The 18,457-nt window shown below is 46.7% G+C and overlaps 1 protein-coding gene across 1 annotated transcript in view; it reads left to right on the forward strand.

Annotated features, from left to right (window-relative positions):
• The window catches only part of LOC103272891 (kinesin-like protein KIF28P), a 69,630-nt gene that overhangs the window by 46,782 nt on the left and 4,391 nt on the right, over nt 1-18,457 (forward strand). The window contains exons 10-22 of the mRNA XM_021718723.1: nt 764-885; nt 2,164-2,254; nt 3,307-3,361; nt 5,405-5,528; nt 6,555-6,699; nt 8,328-8,446; nt 9,284-9,391; nt 13,694-13,968; nt 15,200-15,334; nt 16,348-16,514; nt 16,767-16,873; nt 17,134-17,281; nt 17,574-17,764. Coding sequence (XP_021574398.1) covers nt 764-885; nt 2,164-2,254; nt 3,307-3,361; nt 5,405-5,528; nt 6,555-6,699; nt 8,328-8,446; nt 9,284-9,391; nt 13,694-13,968; nt 15,200-15,334; nt 16,348-16,514; nt 16,767-16,873; nt 17,134-17,281; nt 17,574-17,764 — 1,787 coding nt within the window. The remainder of the gene's footprint in view (nt 1-763; nt 886-2,163; nt 2,255-3,306; nt 3,362-5,404; nt 5,529-6,554; nt 6,700-8,327; nt 8,447-9,283; nt 9,392-13,693; nt 13,969-15,199; nt 15,335-16,347; nt 16,515-16,766; nt 16,874-17,133; nt 17,282-17,573; nt 17,765-18,457) is intronic.

Genomic DNA, 18,457 nt, shown 5'->3' on the forward strand with positions numbered 1-18,457 from the left:
CCGGCCCAGGCATGACTCTGCTTGTCACAGATCTCTGTACCATCAAAACCTGGATATGTCGCGTGTTGACCTATGTGGAGCATACAGTTCCCACTGTTCACAAGCACAGGCACTGACTATATAAAAAACAACATAAGCCTATAGAGTCCTCCAGAATTTCCTGGCCTTGTGGGACTTCTCGATGGTGATGGTACAACATGAAACACTCTCACGTGCCTACATAAACAAATAAAAATAGAGCACTGAGCTTCATGCCTCCCATAAGGGACCTTCTTGAATTAGAAAAGGGTACCACTCTTCGTAGGACTTACCAGCAGAGCTCTTTTTTTTTTTTGAGTTGGAGTCTCATTCGGTCGCCCAGACTGGAGTGCGGTGGTCGCTCCCAGCCACAGCAGCCTCGCTTGCTGGGCTCTGGCGATCCTCTGCCTCAGCCTTCTGAGTAGCCAGAATTACAGGCATGCGCTGCCACGCCCGGCTGATTTTTTGATTTATTGTAGAGATGAGGTCTTGCTGCCCAGACGGGTCTCGAACCCGCGGGCTCAGGCAATCCACTCACCTCAGCCTCCCAAAGGCGCGGAATTACAGGCTGAGCCACAGAGCCCGGCTAGCAGAGCTCTTTTTCACACATAAGTGCAGTTCAACTTCCCACTCTTGCTGAGATCCCACATTTTGACTGAGAACTGAGTTGATATTTATTGTAATTACGTCATGCCTCGCCTCTGAGGCTACAGACCCGTTGCTTAAAATACCTCCCTCCTTCCAGAGCAGTCGGCCTTTCTCCTGGCAGAACATGAGCTCGGGACTCAAGCTAATCAGGTGACCTGGGCACACCTGCTGGAGCAGGCCCAGAAAGAATGGGAGCAGCAGTATTCTGCTATTGCCCAGGTAAGCTCCACTCCCTCTGCCCGTAGAGGCTGACCATCAGGATAGGGCACCTGCCATCAGGCCCCTGAGTGTGGAGAGATTTTTTTCAGTGAATGTGTAATCGGTGACATGTGACCTAAGACTTACAATGTTATTGGCAGAGCTGGAGAGTGAATGGCAGGGCATGAGAGGTAGGGAAACAGAGTGGCTTTGGTGCACATTCATGAGTGAGACTGAGGAGGGGATTCAAGGCTGTTGGTAATTAGAATTTGGAAGAATTTGAGGGATGTGAGTTATCTTCTAGGGACTGTATGGAGTGACCCAAGCCATGCTGTCTTACCTGGCATTCACTGCCAATATCAGATCATAAAAGGGTTGGGATGTGAATTTCATCCATGGGTGAGGGAGATGACCTCTTTGCCTCTCCACATCCACAAAGCCCTGGGCAAATCCCAAAGTAGCGGGCCAGACCCAGAACACTTGGGAGTGGTGGATCCTGGAAGACTCATGAAGCCTAGACTAGGCCTAAAGTGGTGGAGTGGAGCGAAGGGGGAGTTTGCGGCATCAGTTGGCCAGATGATTAGGGATGGTTCTAAGGTATGAGCATCACAGGGCACCGCAGAAGTGCTATTAAAGACACATCCTTTGTAAGGAGTGACTGGGTTTGTGACTCTTGTCTGCAAAGGTCAAGAAGGGTCACGGTGCAGAAATACAGGATTTTGTGTTCTGTATGAACTGTAAGAATTGGAGGAATTTTTGTCCTCTTTATTAGAAAATAAGTCACAATTTAAGTCTTCCTCATGCCTGCAGAACTTATTCCAGTTGTGTTTGACCATCAATTCTCTATAAGCACTATACCAGTCAGTCTTTGTGCTAAAGAATGAAATGCATTGAGGTAATCAGGAGAGCGCTCATGCTACATGCCACTTTTTGCCACCAACACCTGATTCTCAACTACTAGCCACCAGGACTTAGAAGAACAAGAGGTTTCATGGAGACCCAGGAAGGGCTGCTCAGAAGGGACATCTGGATAGCTGAGGAGCACGGGGTTGAGGGACTGTCTGTGCCTCGGAACCATCCCACTCAGATGTACTCAGGCTCCTGACAGCTGGCCCACCTGAGGACCCCACCCCTGCCATCTGATGTCTCCAGCCCCACTCGGCCTTCCTCCTTTACCAGGTGGTTTGACAAGGTGCACAGAGACCTGACTTTGGTGACAAGTGGACAGGAAAGAAGCACCGCTCTCCTGAGTGGGCTGGCCCTGTCTGGTGATGTGAACCTTCCCTGTTTCTCCTCCAGGAGCGGCAGATGACGAAGACCTTCCCTCACCTTCTGAACATCAATGAGGACCCGCAGCTCACTGGGGTCCTCAAGTATTTCATTCAAGCCGGTACTCATCTCTCCTGACCTGCTCTGGTCCTGTTCAAGGGTTCTTGCCCCATGGGCATGTTTCCTTTCTTTCTTTCTTTCATTTTTTTGAAAATTTTTTAATGTGGTAAAATATACATGACAAAACTCACAATTTTTAAGAGTATGGTTCAGTGGTACTAAGATGCCACCCTCTCCAGAACCTTGTCATCACTCCAAACTGAAATTCTGCACCTTTAAACACTAACTGCCCTTCCCTCCTCCTGCCAGTCCCTGGCAACCACTGTTCTACCTTCTGTCTCTATGCATTTGACAATTCTAGGTACTTCATATAAGTGGACTCATATAGTATTTGTCCTTCTGCATCTGCCTTATTTCACTTAGCATAATGTCTCCAAGTTTCATCTCTATTGTAGCATGCATCAGAATTTCCTTCCTTTTTAAGGCTAAAAAATGTATTTCATTGTATGTATGGATCACATTACTATTATTCACACATAGTTCTTATTACCATATTTTTGTTTAGTGGTTTCTACGGAGGGACTCACTCATTGAAATATCTTCTAGCCCTAAATGAGTGCTGAATATGTTAGAATATAGTGCCCAGATTTGTGGGATCCCTTGATTTTCCCCTCCCTGGCCTCTATGCACAACCCAGACAGATGAGGGCTCCATGCAGGATAGCCAGGCCACCCGGAAGCTGGTAAGAATACTCTCTATACTCCACAGAATCAGTCACTATTCAGAAACAGAAACAGAGCTTCAAAGGCTAGAACTTTTCCTGGGGTCAGTCTTCAGTGTGTCTCCTAATGTCCAGACCTAATGGTTTCTTCCCCCAGAATATCTGTGAAGGTGGGAACTTTAAAAAAAATTAGAAATCTCACGCCCAAAGGCAGAAAGTAAGACATCCATAAAGTCATGCTCAAGTGTCATTATGATTAAAAAAAAAATCCCAGCTGGAGAAACTTCATGTGATCCCACTGTATAGAAAATGTTACTTCCAAAATATCAGCCATGTTAACTTAAGGTCAAATCCTGAAAATGTTGAAAATAAGTTACCCTAATTCTTTTCAGGTTCATGCGATGCTGGTCAGGCTGCTTCAAATGCTATCATTATTCAAGGTTTGGGGTAAGTTTCTGTGAATCAGCATCTTTGTCCAACACTAGAGAATGATGACTCCTTAATCTGTCTGGTCTGGTCATGGCAGGCCAGGCCACAAAGCCTGCTGGGCAAGCAGGGACAAGGCATTTCCCAGGCCTTCCTCAGTCACCCTCTCACATGCTTACCTAAGAAAGCTGTGGGGAAGTCTTTTGTCCTCTGGTGGAAATTCAGTGTGCTGTGCTCAATTTGTTTCCTCAGCTCTAACCTCGGGAGAAAGGGAAAGTCAGTTTCTGGATTCTCTATGATAATTCCTCACAAACAGATGTAAATAGGTCTGGCCAGGAATGAAGAGAGTTGACAGAACAAGCCCACCAGGGTGACCCAAAGACAAAGTGCATTCTCAGGTCGTAGGGCTTAGAGTCCTCACCACCAGCTGGACTAACAGAAGGCCCAGACCTCTTCCCTAAGGACTCCCTCGGGAAACTCCTGCAGGAGCCTCTGTGAAACCCTATAGAGGATTTTATTTTATTTCATTTTATTTTTTGAGTACAGTGGCACACTCATGGCCACTGCAGCCTCAACCTGCTGGGCTCAGGCAATCCTTCCACTTTGGCCTCCCAAGTAGCTGGGACTACAGGTGCATGCCACCATGCCTGACTAATTTTTTGATTTATTGTAGAGACAAGATCTCGCCAAGTTGCCCAAGTTGGTCTCAAACCCCTGGGCTCAGGCAATCTTCTTGCCTCTGACTCCCAAAGTGCTGGGATTATAGGCGTGAGCCACCATTCCCAGCTAAAGTGGGTTTTATACAATTAATGATGCTCCCCAGCTCTGTGGCCCCTCCAAGCAGAGAGACCACTGCCGTAGGGTTTTCTCTCCAGTCAGCAGGTGCTAGCAGCCCCTTCAGAAAGACCAATCCTCCCCATACCTCAGCCGTCCCGAGTCAAAGCCCACAGGCCCTCATGGGAGGGTGAAGGGGCTGTGCTGAACGAAGGGCCAGCTGACACGGCCTCACCCTGCACTACTGGCCTCCTTCTCTGGCCTTCTTTTTCCTCTCTCTTCCCAGACCACGTCCTTAGTCCAACACACAGGCCTGTAAATGGCTGGGCTCCAGTGACGAGCCAAGGTCAAAACATTTCCCACAGGATCTCTGGTCCCATGCAAACAAGGGATTTGGATGGACATGGGTCTCAACCTCCAGACCATTCTGTGATGGCCAGGGAGTCCAAGAACCTTCTAAAAACAGTTAAGAAGCCGGTCATTCAGGGTACACTCATGATGTCCAGGGACAGCCAGTGTGACACTTCTGACACCAAATCTTGTAATATAATACAATATTATACAATATCTGAATTTGTACAGATAAAGCCCAGAAACAGATCTAAGCTTACCTGTATTACGGAAGGCTCATTATGAAGTGACCCTCCAAGTGTCTCTTCTAAGGCATCTTTGCTGTCATTCCCCCTCTACCCCATCCCACTGGTTTGAGGTTTTTTTTTTTTTTTTTTGAGTTGGAGTCTCACTCTGTCACCCATGCTGGAGTGTAGTGGCAGCTCATGGCCACTGCAGCCTCGACCTGGGCTCAGGCAATCCTTCTGCCTCATCCTACCAAGTCGCTGGAACTATAGGCACACACCACCACACCCGATTAATTTGTTGATTTATTGTAGAGATAAGGTCTCGCCAAGGTCCCCAGACTGGTCTCGAACCCCTGGGCTCAGGCAATCTTCTTGCCTCCCCTTCCCAAATGGCTTGAGCTTTTGAGGACTCTGGCTGCTGTCTCTGCTCGGCCTCCCCTCCTCGCAGCTGTAGGCACTCAGCTGAGGCTTGTTCTATGAATGAAACAGTTGCTTTGTTGTCTCCCAACTTCTGCACTCTCTAGGTGCAGGGTCCTTTTGCATCCACCACTGTCTCCACTTGCCATGAGCCACAGACACAAGGCCTCCACAGATGCTTCCTGCGGTTCTTCAGCAGCTACAGGTCTTGCTGTGCAAACAAGAAAGCTCAACCTAAACTGTTCACTAAGCTTGTAATTTATTGGGTGACTTAGACAAACTTTTGTCTTCTTAGAATTTCAGACAAACATGCTTCTTTCACAAATTCTGATGGTAAAGTGACAGTAGTTCCACACAGCAAATGCAAGGTTGTCGTTAACGGGGTGCCCATCACAACCAGGACAAGGTTGCAGCATTTGGTAAGCTTTCCTGCCGGGCCACACAGGATTTCCTAGGTCCTGCCCAAGAGGGAGGAGGGGAGGCTGGTATGAGGTATCCGCATCACTGTTGGCCATGGCGAGGGCTGGGCAGAGCCGGGCGCTCCCACCTGGCTCCCTTGCTACAGCGCCATGGTAACGACATGCTGGAGTGACAGACCTGCTCTCAACTTGCTTTGTGTTCTTGGGCAAGTCACTTCACATCTCTGATCTCACTTATAAAACAAGAAGGACTGAGCTAGATGCTTTCCAAGATCCCTCCACCCTAGTTTTCATGACATTTTAGATGTTGTTAAAAGCCTGTGGTTGAGAGGGGCAGTGCAGCATCTTGCAAACGTTGGTCTCTGTTTCTGTCCTCTCAGCCGCTTCCTGTGGCTCCCTGCAGCCCTTTCAGCTCTCCAGCTCACCCTCCGCACAATGGCCAGAGCCTTTCGAAAAGGCAGATTGGACTTGGCCACTCTCTTCAGTGACCTCCCCTTGGGCCACCCGTGTGAGCTGCCCCTGTTCTCAGCCTCCTCCAGCCTCCCTGTCTCTTGTCACACTGCCCTTCTTTGAGTTGTTCAGCAGTAACTGTCTCTGCCTTACCAAAACTTACCACACATAAGGTCTCAACGTAAACATCACACCTTCCAAGAGGACGTCTCCGGTCCCCAGTCTGAGTTAGGTTCCTGTGTACTCTGCTGGCTCCCATGCTTTTTCCAAGGTGTGTTACATGGTCGCCCTGAAAATCCTTGATGGGGAGGAACTAACTCTGTTTGGTCCCCATGGATTCCCCAGCACCTGAGGTGTGTGGTATGAGGCACCCAGAAGCCAGATGCCACCTGCCCCCTTCATGGGCGGGCCTCTTCCCTGTTTGAGGGGTTCTGGAGGGAAGGACATTTCTCAGATCCTGTAACCCAGCTGGGCCAGGCACAGGGCCTGGGGGCCCCGGGGCAGGCTGGCCTCATCCTCTCTGCCCGGGAGTCAGGAGAGGGCAGCATCCTCCCTGAGCCACTGTCTTCTCCCCAGGACCGCATTTTTTTTGGATCCAACAGCGCCTACCTCTATATGGGGTTTCCTGCAGAGCGAGGCAGTGAGGACTTGAGCAGGTTTGATTATGAGTTTTTCCAGATGGAGAGAGCGGCTGCAGAAGGAGTTAGTGTGGACAAACTTGGTGAGTGGCCCTGGGCCAACTTCTGGCATCTTCTGTGTGCTGATCTGAAAGCAGTCTGACTGCTTTCACTATGTGCTCTCTGCTTTCTTTAAGAAAATAATCTTCAGTTGTGTCAAGGTACCATGTTTAGAAATTAAAATATAATTTCCATAGAGTGAGTACATGTCAAAAGTTTAACTCACCAAACTGTTTCCCTCTTGAATGAGGATAAAGATGGTTCAAAGGAGAATAGAAGAGACTGCTATATATAGCAAATAGGAAAGAATGCTGAAGTAAGGTTGCTGAGTTACATAAAACTAATGAATGGCCCTCAGTTCCCCCCTCCCTGAATCATGGGCTGCCTGGACCTACAGAATCTGCAGCCCCACATCTAGAGATGCTGACCGGAAGCCTGCTCTGGGCTGGAGATACAATAAGAAGAAAAGTCCAGGCCCTGGCCTAGAAGATCTTACAGCCCTAGGCTTCTGAGTCAAAGATCTCCCATCTCCTCTCAATCCATCCATACCCCTCAGCAATAAACTTGGACTCCTTGTAGGTAAGAGCTTGCAGAAGCTCTGACAGCTGCCTGCCTGCCTCTCCCCTGCCTCTGGTGGGGACTCTAGCGCACCTGCCATCATCTCCTCTCCCCAGGCCCGCTCTACCACGCTCAGGGTGGCTCCCCCAGAGTCCAGGTGAGGCTGGGCCCACTGAGCTCCCTGTGATGTGCTGGCTTCCATAGGGGCACCTACAGTTTGCTCAGCACACGGACTTTGCCTGAACTCGTCTTAATAAAACTGTGGGTGGACAGCAGTGAAATACACCTGCATGTGCTCAAAAGAGTCCATCCCTCTTCCCTACACCAAAGTGCTCTCAGAATTTTAGTAAAATCAGCAGACTTGAAATTCACCTCCTTGCTCTTCTTCTGCTGAAGTTCCAGACCAAAAACAAACCCACAAGACCGCAGTACCAAGCCTGGATAACCCACCTATTCATCTACTGATTCACAGCAGTTGACTGTACCACTGCCCTCCCGGCCCCGGGCTGGTGGCACAATGAGGCTGAACAAGCCCCAGACCCCAGCTCAGATCCTAGTGGGGACTTGAGTTCTCAACAAGGCAGCAGCTGTGGGCGCAGTTTGGGGCCAAACAGGGCCAAGGACATGTGTGTATGCACAGGCCAGGATCCTGACAAGGGGTATGCCAACCCGGGTCTGGGAGGAGTGTTGATCCTCCCATAATCTCTATGACCCCTCCTCCAAGCCACCCCAAATGTAAAAGAAGAACAGGTGGCTTGTGTGCTGGCAGCAGTTTCAGGATACACCCCCAGTCCTTCCTTTAGCCAGCCAGATTTCACTGGCCCCACCTCCCTACCTGGAGCCACCTTGGGTGAAGGATCCTGAGATCAAGAATGGGAACTGGAGACAGAAAGCCCCTGCATGCTGTGGCCAAGACTCACGGGTTGTGATGAGCAACCACTGAAGAAGCCAGGCAGTATTGTTTCTCCCCATTAGTTTTCTTTTTTTAGTCACTTGCTGTGATTTTAAAATGCAGATATTTGATAAACAACGGAATGAATGGATGAACAAATAAACATCAATTTATTCATGGCAGGGCAAATGACTGACTCATCTCCATTCTGATTGCTGCCAGGAGCTGCAAACAGTGGAGATGGCAAGGCAGACCCCAGTGTCCTGGCTGTGTTTCAGGACTACATCAAACTGATGCCGCTGGTAGCAGAAGCAAATCAAATGAGTGAAGAGCTGAAGAAGGTAACTTATCCAGAGCCAGGAAACGGTATAATTTCAAGTACAGAAAGGACCTCAAGGCCTTTCCCAAGGTCTTGCAGCAAGCTAGGAACAGACTTACACTAATCTAGGCCTGCCCAGCCTAGCCGCAAGCACCATTCCTTCCACCACTGGCCTAAGGGCCACCAGGACCCCCAGCCAACACTTGCTGGCCATAACCACACCTTCCTGCTATGCCACAGAGATGACTCGGGCTGGGATTAGCTCCCTAGTGACACAGGATCCCAATCAGCAGGAACCTTGTAAGAGATGTAATCAGGCCAGGCACAGTGGCTCAAGCCTATAATTCCAGCACTTTGGGAGGCCAAGGTGAGAGAATTGCCTGAGCCCACGGGTTCAAGACCAACCTGGGCAACTTGGCGAGACCTCACCTCTACAATAAATAAAAATATTAACCAGGCATGGTAGCATGCACCTGTAGTTCCAGCTACTTGGAAGGCTGAAGCAGAAGGATCACCTGAGCCCAGCAGATCGTGGCTGCGGTGACCGTGGGTGTGCCACTGCACTGTTGCCTGGGCGACAGAGTAAGACTCCAACTCCAAAAAAAAAACAAACAGAGAGATGTAATCATTTTGGTTGGAACTACAAGTCTTAGTTCCAGGATATAATGGAAAAATTCTGGTGCTATGTCATTATCTTGATGGAAAGTCCTAGGGGCAAGTGTTGAGCCATCTTCTTTTAGAAAGTCTGACTCATTTATCTGCTTTTAAAAAGGCTGAGTCAGGGGAGGATGAAAAAGAACTTGCAAAGGTGCTATGGGATGATACGTGTAGGGTTAATGAGAAGTGTTTCTTCTACCAGGAGCTGAAAATGGAATTGAAAGTGAAGAATTTAGCATCATCGGATTCTAGGGGCTATGACCTACAGAAGGAGGTCATGGTGAAGGTGACCAACCAAAGGACTCACGAGGTGAGGCTGCATCTGTGGGTGAGTGTGACGCTCCATAAGGGGTTTCTGGGGAGCTTCCTGGGGACACATGTTATTTTTACCAGCTGCAGCCTCTGGAGACCCAGTAAAGGGGAAAAGTTTATTCCCAGTAGGAGCTGGGTGACAGACTCCAGGGAGAGGAGGCCCCTCTTCTCTGTTCCCTCCTGGGTCCTCTCCCATACGGTGCCAGTTCCTGGGTTTTTTCCTAGCCACCTGCACAAAGCATTTTCTGTTCATGTTTAACGTGACTCAGAGGCTTCAGTGCTGGAAGGAGTTTGATAATTTATCCAACTGGCAATGGTGTCTGTCCGTGTGTGTGTGTGCATGCACATATGAGAGCGCTGCTCTTCTGAAGCAATGAGAAAATCCACCAGTCATTTGACCTTGCTCACTCTCAGGAAGGGCCATTTGAAGAACTTTAAGACTCTGTTTCCTCCACTGCCTTTAGAGGAGGAAATAGAAAATAAAGGCCTCCCTTCAGTATGCCATGCCTCTGGAGCAGCCCTTGAACTTCTGGTTCCAACATGCTCACCCTTGCCTCTAATCCTGTGGTGGACTTCGTGGGCTGCTTCCTCCAGGCATTCAGGACCTGAAGGCCATGGGTCACTTGATACCCTCATCGCCCCCACAGACCCCTGCAGTGAATGCCCAGGGAAGAAACCTGAGCAAGGATCCTTCTGGAACCTGACTCATCAGAGACCTTCTCCTTTCCTAGAAGCATGTTGGGTGCAGCCCTTGGGTTTCCTGTGAAACTCTCCACCCTGGGGAGTCAGCTTTGACCTCTAGCTGTGTTCCATGAGGGCTTGGGAGGGGAGCCCTCCATGTGTTTGTGCATTCCGTCTTTGTTTTTCCTGGCAAATACCATTAGGGCAAAGCAACTTTTGTGCTCCCAACATTCCATGTGACTTTCTTGGCCAGCTTCTCCCCAGAATTGGGTCTGGCAGTTTCCTATTGTCTTGTCAGACCTTGTTTTAATAAAATTTGTAATTAAAAAACCCCCTTTTTCCATTTATTCTGCATATTGTTTATTATAGTCTAAGATAATTTGGAAGATATTTTAGTGAGCCTTTTTAATTGTTGCTAGCAGAAGGGCTACCCTGAATAACACCTACACTCACACTCATGAGTGTGCCTGCCTGTCATCACCAGAAATAGAATGCAAGACAGTGTTTTACATTTATTGTGAAGTGAGTTGTGTGGGAGAGCTGAGGGCCTGGATCCATCCTGAGATGCTGTCATTCTCCTTCAACCCAGCATCCTGTCACAGGCACAGGTAGCTGTTTGACACACTGCTTTTGCATAAGCCAAACTGGGTTCTCTTTTAAGGGAGTTATGTGACAGTTTTATTTCTATTTTTCCTTTTTCTCATGCAGTGATGAATCTTATCAGTCATCTTCAAGGCAGTCCAGTTTTACATTTAAAAAATAAGATTAGCCGGGCTCGGTGGCTCAGCCTGTAATCCTGCGCCTTTGGGAGGCTGAGGTGAGTGGATTGCCTGAGCCCGCAGGTTTGAGACCCGCCTGGGCAGCAAGACCTCATCTCTACAATAAATAAAAAAATCAGCTGGGCGTGGTAGCGCATGCCTGTAATTCCAGCTACTTGGAAGGCTGAGGCGGAAGGATCGCCAGAGCCCATCAGGTTGAGACTGCGGTGACCAGGAGCGGCAACTGCACTCCAGTCTGGGCGACAGAGTGAGACTCCAACTCAAAAATAAATAAATAAATAAAAAATAAGATTAGTAGCCGGGCTTGGGGGCTCAGCCTGTAATCCCGCACCTTTGGGAGACTGAGGTGAGTGGATTGCCTGAGCCTGCAGGTTCGAGACCCACCTGGGTAACTTGGCGAGACCTCATCTCTACAATAAATCCAAAAAATCAGCCGGGTGTGGCAGCACATGCCTGTAATTCTGGTTACTCAGAAGGCTGAGGCAGAAGGATTGCCGGAGCCCAGCAGGTCGAGGCTGCGGTGGCCAGGAGTGGCCACTGCACTCCAGTCTGGGCGACAGAGTGAGACTCCAACTCAAAAAATAAAATAAAATAAAAAATAAGATTGTAACAATGACATTTCCTCAAATGAAGCTCCACCGTCCTCTGGAGGCCCCTGAAAGGCTAGTCAGTCTGGTGGTTTATTGTGACATTGCATATATGTGTATATATGTGTGCATGCACATGAGAGTGTGTGTGTACACACTCAGGCACTTCTGAAGGCTAAAAAGCTGGCTGGCAGGGCACAGCCGTGGATCCCAGGTGTAGACACAAATGGCACTTCTTTGGTGGTTGATCTTAAGTGTTCACCCCTGCCAATCATGTGACTGTGAATGCTGCTGCAGCTTGTGAAGAGAAGACAGTGTCCACATGCAGTTTTGTGTACCTGTTAGAGTCACACATCAAGGACAAGTTCAAGAGCAAGCTAGGGCTGTGTGAGGGTCAGGGAAGGTTTTCCGAACTGGAAATGCTGGCAGCTTGCAGTTACTTTTCAGCAGTACTTGACCAGCAGCTGCTGACTCAGGTGAGCAGCACATCATCCAGCCAGGGAACTCTGTGCCAGGCCTGCAGGGCCACCAGGAGGGGCATCCCAGTGCCTCAACAATCCCTGAATCTCAACTGATTTGCAATTTCCTCCTCAGGCGAAGGATGCCATCAATTTTAACTGACACAGGCCTATGGTCTGAAATCCACAGGTAATGAGGCAGTGAACTCATTTATTATCTTGAGTCCCATTATCCTAGTTCCCTAAAGATTTTAAAGAAAAACTACAATACAAGCTGGGTGTGGTGACAAGCACCTGTGGTCCCATCTACTCAGGAGGCTGAGGGGGTAGGGTCACTTGAGCCCAGGAGTTTGAGGCTGTGGTGAGCTATGGTTATGCCACTGCACTCCAGCCTGGATAACCGAGCAAGACCCCGTCTCAAAAAGAAAGAAAAAAACTGCTAGGAAACCACAATGACTAGAATTCCTGTTGCTCTCCACTACCCATAATACATGCCACAGTCACCTTCTCATTTAATCTTTACACCACCTCAGAGAGAGAACTCTGGTTCTTCGGCAGCCCGCAGAAAAAGAATGAAATCTGTTTTTAGAGTCTTAAGGGTATCCTTTTTATGAAGATACATAACACGAGAGAGAATGACTTACCTGTTGGCTTGTTCTTCTTTCCCCACCATGTTACCCAGAAAAGGAACAGGTAATTTTACCTGGTAGCCACTTCTGATGTGACGTCAAGAAATTCTCTAACTGGAATTTCCCATACTGGGGCTTAAGATTTTGTCCCCTCTCCATAACCAGTGTTGACAGAGGCCCTGTCCTCACCCAGTGAAGAGGCAGCAGCAGGCTCTTGGCCTGGATTTGCTGCCCACTGGGTGTGAATTCCTGAATAAGGAATGAGACCTCTTTGGGACTCTGCAAAATAGAGCTCAGGATGCCTGCCATGCTTTCCTGGAAAGCATACATGTGGATGTGCATCTGCATGCAATCTGATTGAAGGGAGCAATGTCTCAATTCTTCTCCAGGTTACCCTGTATCATCTCCTATTGCTACTGAAATGAATTACCAGACTCAGTAAATGACACTAATGTATTACCTTATAGTTCTCAAGGTGAGAAATTCAACATGGGTCTCACTGGGCTAAAGGCAAGGTGTCAACAGAGTTGATCTGCTTTCTGGAGGCCCAAGAAGAAAATCTGTTTCCTTGCCCTTGTCTAGTTTCTAGAGGTCACCCCATTCCTTGGTTCATGGCCACCTTCCTCCATCTTCAAAGTCAGCGACAGTCTCCCTTGGACTCTGCTTCTAGCACCACATCTTCCAACTCTCTTCTGCCTCCCTCTTCCACATTTAAGAGATTACAATGGGCCCACCTTGATAATCCAGGCTAATCTCTCTATTTTAAGGTCAGCTGATAAGCAAATTTAATTTCCCTGTGCCGTGTAAGGTAATATATTCACAGGTTCTGAGGATCAGGACATGGACATATTTGAGGGCCATTCTGCATACCACAAGCCCCAAACCTTCATTTCTCCTTGGAGGGTCTGTTTTGTAACTCCTTCACCATCCCCTGATAGTCATTTCCTGGGCTCAAGCAACTCAAGCAATGCTGAAGTAATAGGTCCAGGAATGAATACGGAGTTCTTGAAGAACCTCACCAAAGCTAAGTTTGAGGAGTGTGGTATGTGGTCATGGGTACCCAAAACCTAGCCCCATGGAAGGAGTGTGTCAGGAAAAATCAGAGTGATGAATTGTTAGAGCAGCAGATGAAATCAAATACTGGTGACCTACCTTTGTGTTTCCAGGTGTGGATTTGGTCAAAAACCAAGTTCATCAATAGGAAATTCCTAATGGAAGAACTTTACCAGCACTTTCTAGATGGAGAAGATAGCCATGTAGCTCAAGAAGATGACCCCTTCTGGGATCCTGTTGAGGTGGTCCACTTGGGTTCGGCTCACATCTGGCTCCAGTCGCTTGCCTACAGCATGAAGTTTGAGGAGCAAGTGGAGTTTCTGAATTGCGACGGGCTGGAGGAGGCAGTGTTGCACATCTACATAGCACCCTGCTCCCCAGCAGGACAGTGGGTGTCTCCTTCTTGCCCTCACTTAGTTCTGTCTGGGTCACAGGTAGAAAATCCTGGACAAGCCTGAGTTCTCTCGAGGAGGGTGATCAACTTGGTACCCTGACATGGTCATTCATAGGACTAACGAATGAGCTCATTCATTTGTGATTTGGCCCCATCAAATCTGGTTTTTGTCATGGCAGCCAAATCAGCTGACCCAGAATGCCCAACTGCGTTTGAGACAGCTCAGCACTGCCCTGGAAGACCCAGGAATGAGGAGGACATTGGGCAAAGAGGCAGGTGTAGGAGACTTGGACAAAAACCAAAAGAGCCAGATTGAATCCAAACAATGGGCCCTCAAAAGAGAGAAGCCGAGTGTGCTGCAGGGCCTCCCCACCCACAGCCCCTCCTGGCACTGTGAAGCCTGGCACCTGCCGCACATCAAATACCATTCTGAAGGCTCTTCTAGAGTCAGAAGCAGAAATTTATTTTCCATCTCACTCCTTCTCCATTCTTGGTATAGGCCTGCCAATTTCTTTGCTCCTTTGAGATGTCTGGCCTCATTCTGTGCTGTCATATGAACTTTCTGTGGGCACAGGCTTTGTTTTGATCTATCAATTCTGCCCTAAACTCTGCTTTATTACCTTTTGCCCTCCTTTCAGGTTATGGTATCTGTTTACCCTCTTTAGGCCATAGACAGTTTGGTTTTTTTCCTTCACAAAAGTTAAAGTCTTTTAGCAAATTTAAGCAAAGAAACTGGTGGTGGTGGTGGGGCGTGCTGTTTTGGGTGCCAAGACCCTCACAGGCACCCAGTGCAACCTTTGTGTCTTTCTGAAGAGGAAATCAGCTCAAGAAGGAGTAAAAGAAACTCAAGTTCTGTGATCAAGAGAGAACATGCTGGCCAACAACTCACTTTCTTTACAAGGACTCCAAGCAACTTTTAATATTTATATTATATATAGATATATTTAATATTATACATACATTATATATAGAATATAATATATATTCCTTTTTCCTCCAGGTTGGGAGCTCCTTGAGAAAGTCCAGTTCTTGCCTTGTGTCAGGGGTAGCATGGGTTTATATCAAGTGTCTCTTGAATGAATTCTACAACAGGTGATATTACCTATCCTGACTTTTAGTGAAATCAGCTATCTCCTAGGATTCCATGAAACACCCTTGACATCACAATCCTAACTTGCTTGGACTCAGCCTAACCTAAGGTCAATGTCACCTCTTCTGTTTGCAGAGCACATAGTGAGGAAGACGTGGTTATCGACCCTTTGGAGCAGCTGGGCAAGAGGATCGATTTCCAGATTCACATTGTCCGGTGTCTTGGTGTCAAGTGGCTAAAGGAAGATGCAAAGCGGGGCATTCAGATAGGGTACCAGCCTGCCGCACAGAACTATGCACATACCACCTGCACATGGCCCCTGGGGGGAAGCAGTCCAGACTTTCTTCAAGTCTTCAAAATGAGCTTATCATAAAAATTTCTTAAGTTACTCTGTTTGTTCAGCTCCAAAATGACTATTTTCTCCCATCTACTTAACAGAAAAACCACACATGTCCCTCCCGGTCACCGGACTGTGGTCAAGTGCGTACTGAACTTTTTACATGATTGAAGCAGTCATAAATTTTAACTAACAGAAACAATATCCAGTAAAACTGTATTATCTAAGTAAGACTTTTTTTTTTAACTTGGAAACAAAAGGACTGTATTATGATATGGCAGAAGCACCAGATATGCTTAAACTAATTAGGGTAAAAGGATATTAAAATATAAAGCCAAAAAGAAAGGCAGACTTTGAAGAACAAAAACCAAACCACTACCTCACAGAAAAGTTAGCATTTTAAAATTCTCTAAGTAGAAAGGATTTCTTGACATCCTTTTCATTTTTTGTCAGATACTTGGGGTTTTTTGTTTTTGTTTTTGGAGTCTCACTCTGTTGCCCAGGCTGGAGTGCAGTGGCACGCCCACAGCCACCACAGCCTCATCCTTCTGGGCTCAGGCAATCCTTTCACCTCAGCCTTCCAAGTAGCTGGAACTACAGGTACATGCTACCACATCCAGCTAATTTTTGATTTATTGTAGAGACAAGGTCTCACCAAGTTGCCCAGGCTGGTCTCGAACCCCTGGACTCAGGCAATCCTTTTGCCTTGGTCTCTCAAAGTGCTGGGATTACAGGCTTGAGCCACCATGCCTGACTTGTCAGATACTTATTATCCATATAGCAATGATATCCATATTGATAACTGAGATTTTGCAACCTTAAGAATCAATTATAGGTCATCTTTTATGTAACCAACAAACAGGCTAAATCTTAGGTTCATCTGTTCCTTTTCTTTACAAATGTATCACACCCTGGTTTTAAGTTATGTTTTATGTTCTTTTCTCAGGTACAGAATTTATGACCTTCCAAACACTATCTATACCAAGCCTGTATGGAAAATTATGAACCCACAAATTGAAGAGACTGTCCAATTTTCAGCCTTAAATGCATCTCAGGAGTTTTTGAGCTATTTGCAGACAAATGCTCTCATTGTTGATTTATGGGGCCTTCAAGGTACCTTGTTTACTTATTATTTCTTGTAGTGCATTCCTCAATCAGATATAACATCAGTCCATTTAGGGCTGCAGAAGAGGTAGAGGAGGGAGGTAGTCAAGGTCCTAACAGCAGTATGCAAGAGCAATATCTGCCCCTGATGTTGGGTTCTAGTCCAGCAGGTGATCACATGGGTTAACATCTCCTCACATAACATGGAGGCCAGGCACCTGAGTAATGTCTTATTTTGATGGTCTCTCTCCTACAATATAGAAGGCTGTGCTGAGCTCAGTTGCCCTCAGTCGGACTTCATGGTCACAGGTGAAGGCCCCATCATGGTAGACACCAAGAAAATTTCCACTGTGAAGGATACACGCCAGGTGTGTACATGTGACATTAAAATGGGTAGCACAGGTGACCAGAAAATCTCAGATGATAGCTTCTGGAGGATTATCAATGTTCCTTCCCCTTAACAAGAGTTTTCCTGATTTACTCCTGTGTACCCTAGGGGTTTAAACCCTGCTCACCACACCCCACCCCACTCCCTATCCCATTTGGTTTTCCCTGGTAGTAAAAATCTGCCAGTCTCAAGGATATGCAGATTATCCAGCAAAAGGCTAAAACAATACATTTTTTGTAGACTACATCAAACCAGACATCAGAACTTTATCTGAAGCTGCTCAAGTTAGAGCAGGAGAAAGAACTGCTCAGAAACATTAACAGAGCCCTAAGAGAAGAGAATGTGTTTCTCAAAGAATCACTTGAGAAACTTGGTTCTGGTCAACAAGGTGAGAGATTGCTCAAGTCTTGGTTGTTCAGATTTTCCCCAAACTCCTACATTTGGGATGTGCATTTGTCTGTCTAAAGAAACAAATATTTTAATGAGTTAGTCTTTATCTTGTTTCATAAACAAAAAATGCAGGACTTTTTTTTTCTTTTGCTCTGTGTGATTGCTTTGGATGAGTCCAAATTGATGTCTGATAAATGCTGATGTGGTAGAACATTATCAAAATAAATAAATATAGAAATTCCTGGATAAACAGATGAATAAACAAATGTTACTTTCTCTTTCCACATCAGCCCATAAGACTTCCAACTCCCTGAAGATAACTGGGATGACATCACTATTGCCATCAGCCAGAGAGATTAATCAAATGTGTACACAGCAAGCCAGCTGTGACAGAGAATTTGCCAAGGCTCTTAAGGTGTTCTACCAAAGCATGAACACAGCAAGAGGGCAGTTTCTCAGACTGAGACAGTATAAACCTCCCGTAAGTAACCAGAATCTTGAGAGCAAAAGGAATCTCTACCCACTAAATTAAGATATTTGATATAACTACAATTCCTAAGCTTGTGTATGTTTAAGCAGAAGAGCAAGTCTAAGCCTCAAAAGTGTGAATCTCCTCCTTTCTTGGGCCTCTATCCATCTTTGCTCTGGTCTTTTTATGTTAGTGCACATCTGCAGGTTCCAAGCAGCCATGGTCATTGCAGGAGTGATATCCATTCACTTCACAATTTAATATACAGACTATCCCAGAAATGCAAGCTTGGCTTATTATTATAAAGCCAAATATAGTTGATCACATTGAGATTATAGAAGAAAAATAATCTGATTACTTTAAAATATGCAGAAAAAGCAAGAGATAAAATTCAACATTTTATGATGATGAACACTTCTTGGCAGACAGGAATAAAATTGACATTCCTTAATCTGATAAAGGCATTTTAGGCAAACACACAGGCAAAATGCTTGATGGCAAATTATGGAAAGTCTTCCCTTTTAGATCAGAAAGAAGTCAGGAATGCCAGCCTTCTTCCCCTCTGTCCTTTAGGTTCAAGCCAGAGCAGTAAGGCAAGAAATACAAAGGATTTACACTTACATAATACTTACTAAGCACTTTATATTTACTGATTCAATTCTCACAATAACCCTATGAGATCAGTACTATTATTAGCCTTATTTA

This window comes from Carlito syrichta, unplaced genomic scaffold (assembly GCF_000164805.1).
Source record: "Carlito syrichta isolate Samal-C Ts95f unplaced genomic scaffold, Tarsius_syrichta-2.0.1 Scaffold313361, whole genome shotgun sequence".
Taxonomy (NCBI): domain Eukaryota; kingdom Metazoa; phylum Chordata; class Mammalia; order Primates; family Tarsiidae; genus Carlito; species Carlito syrichta.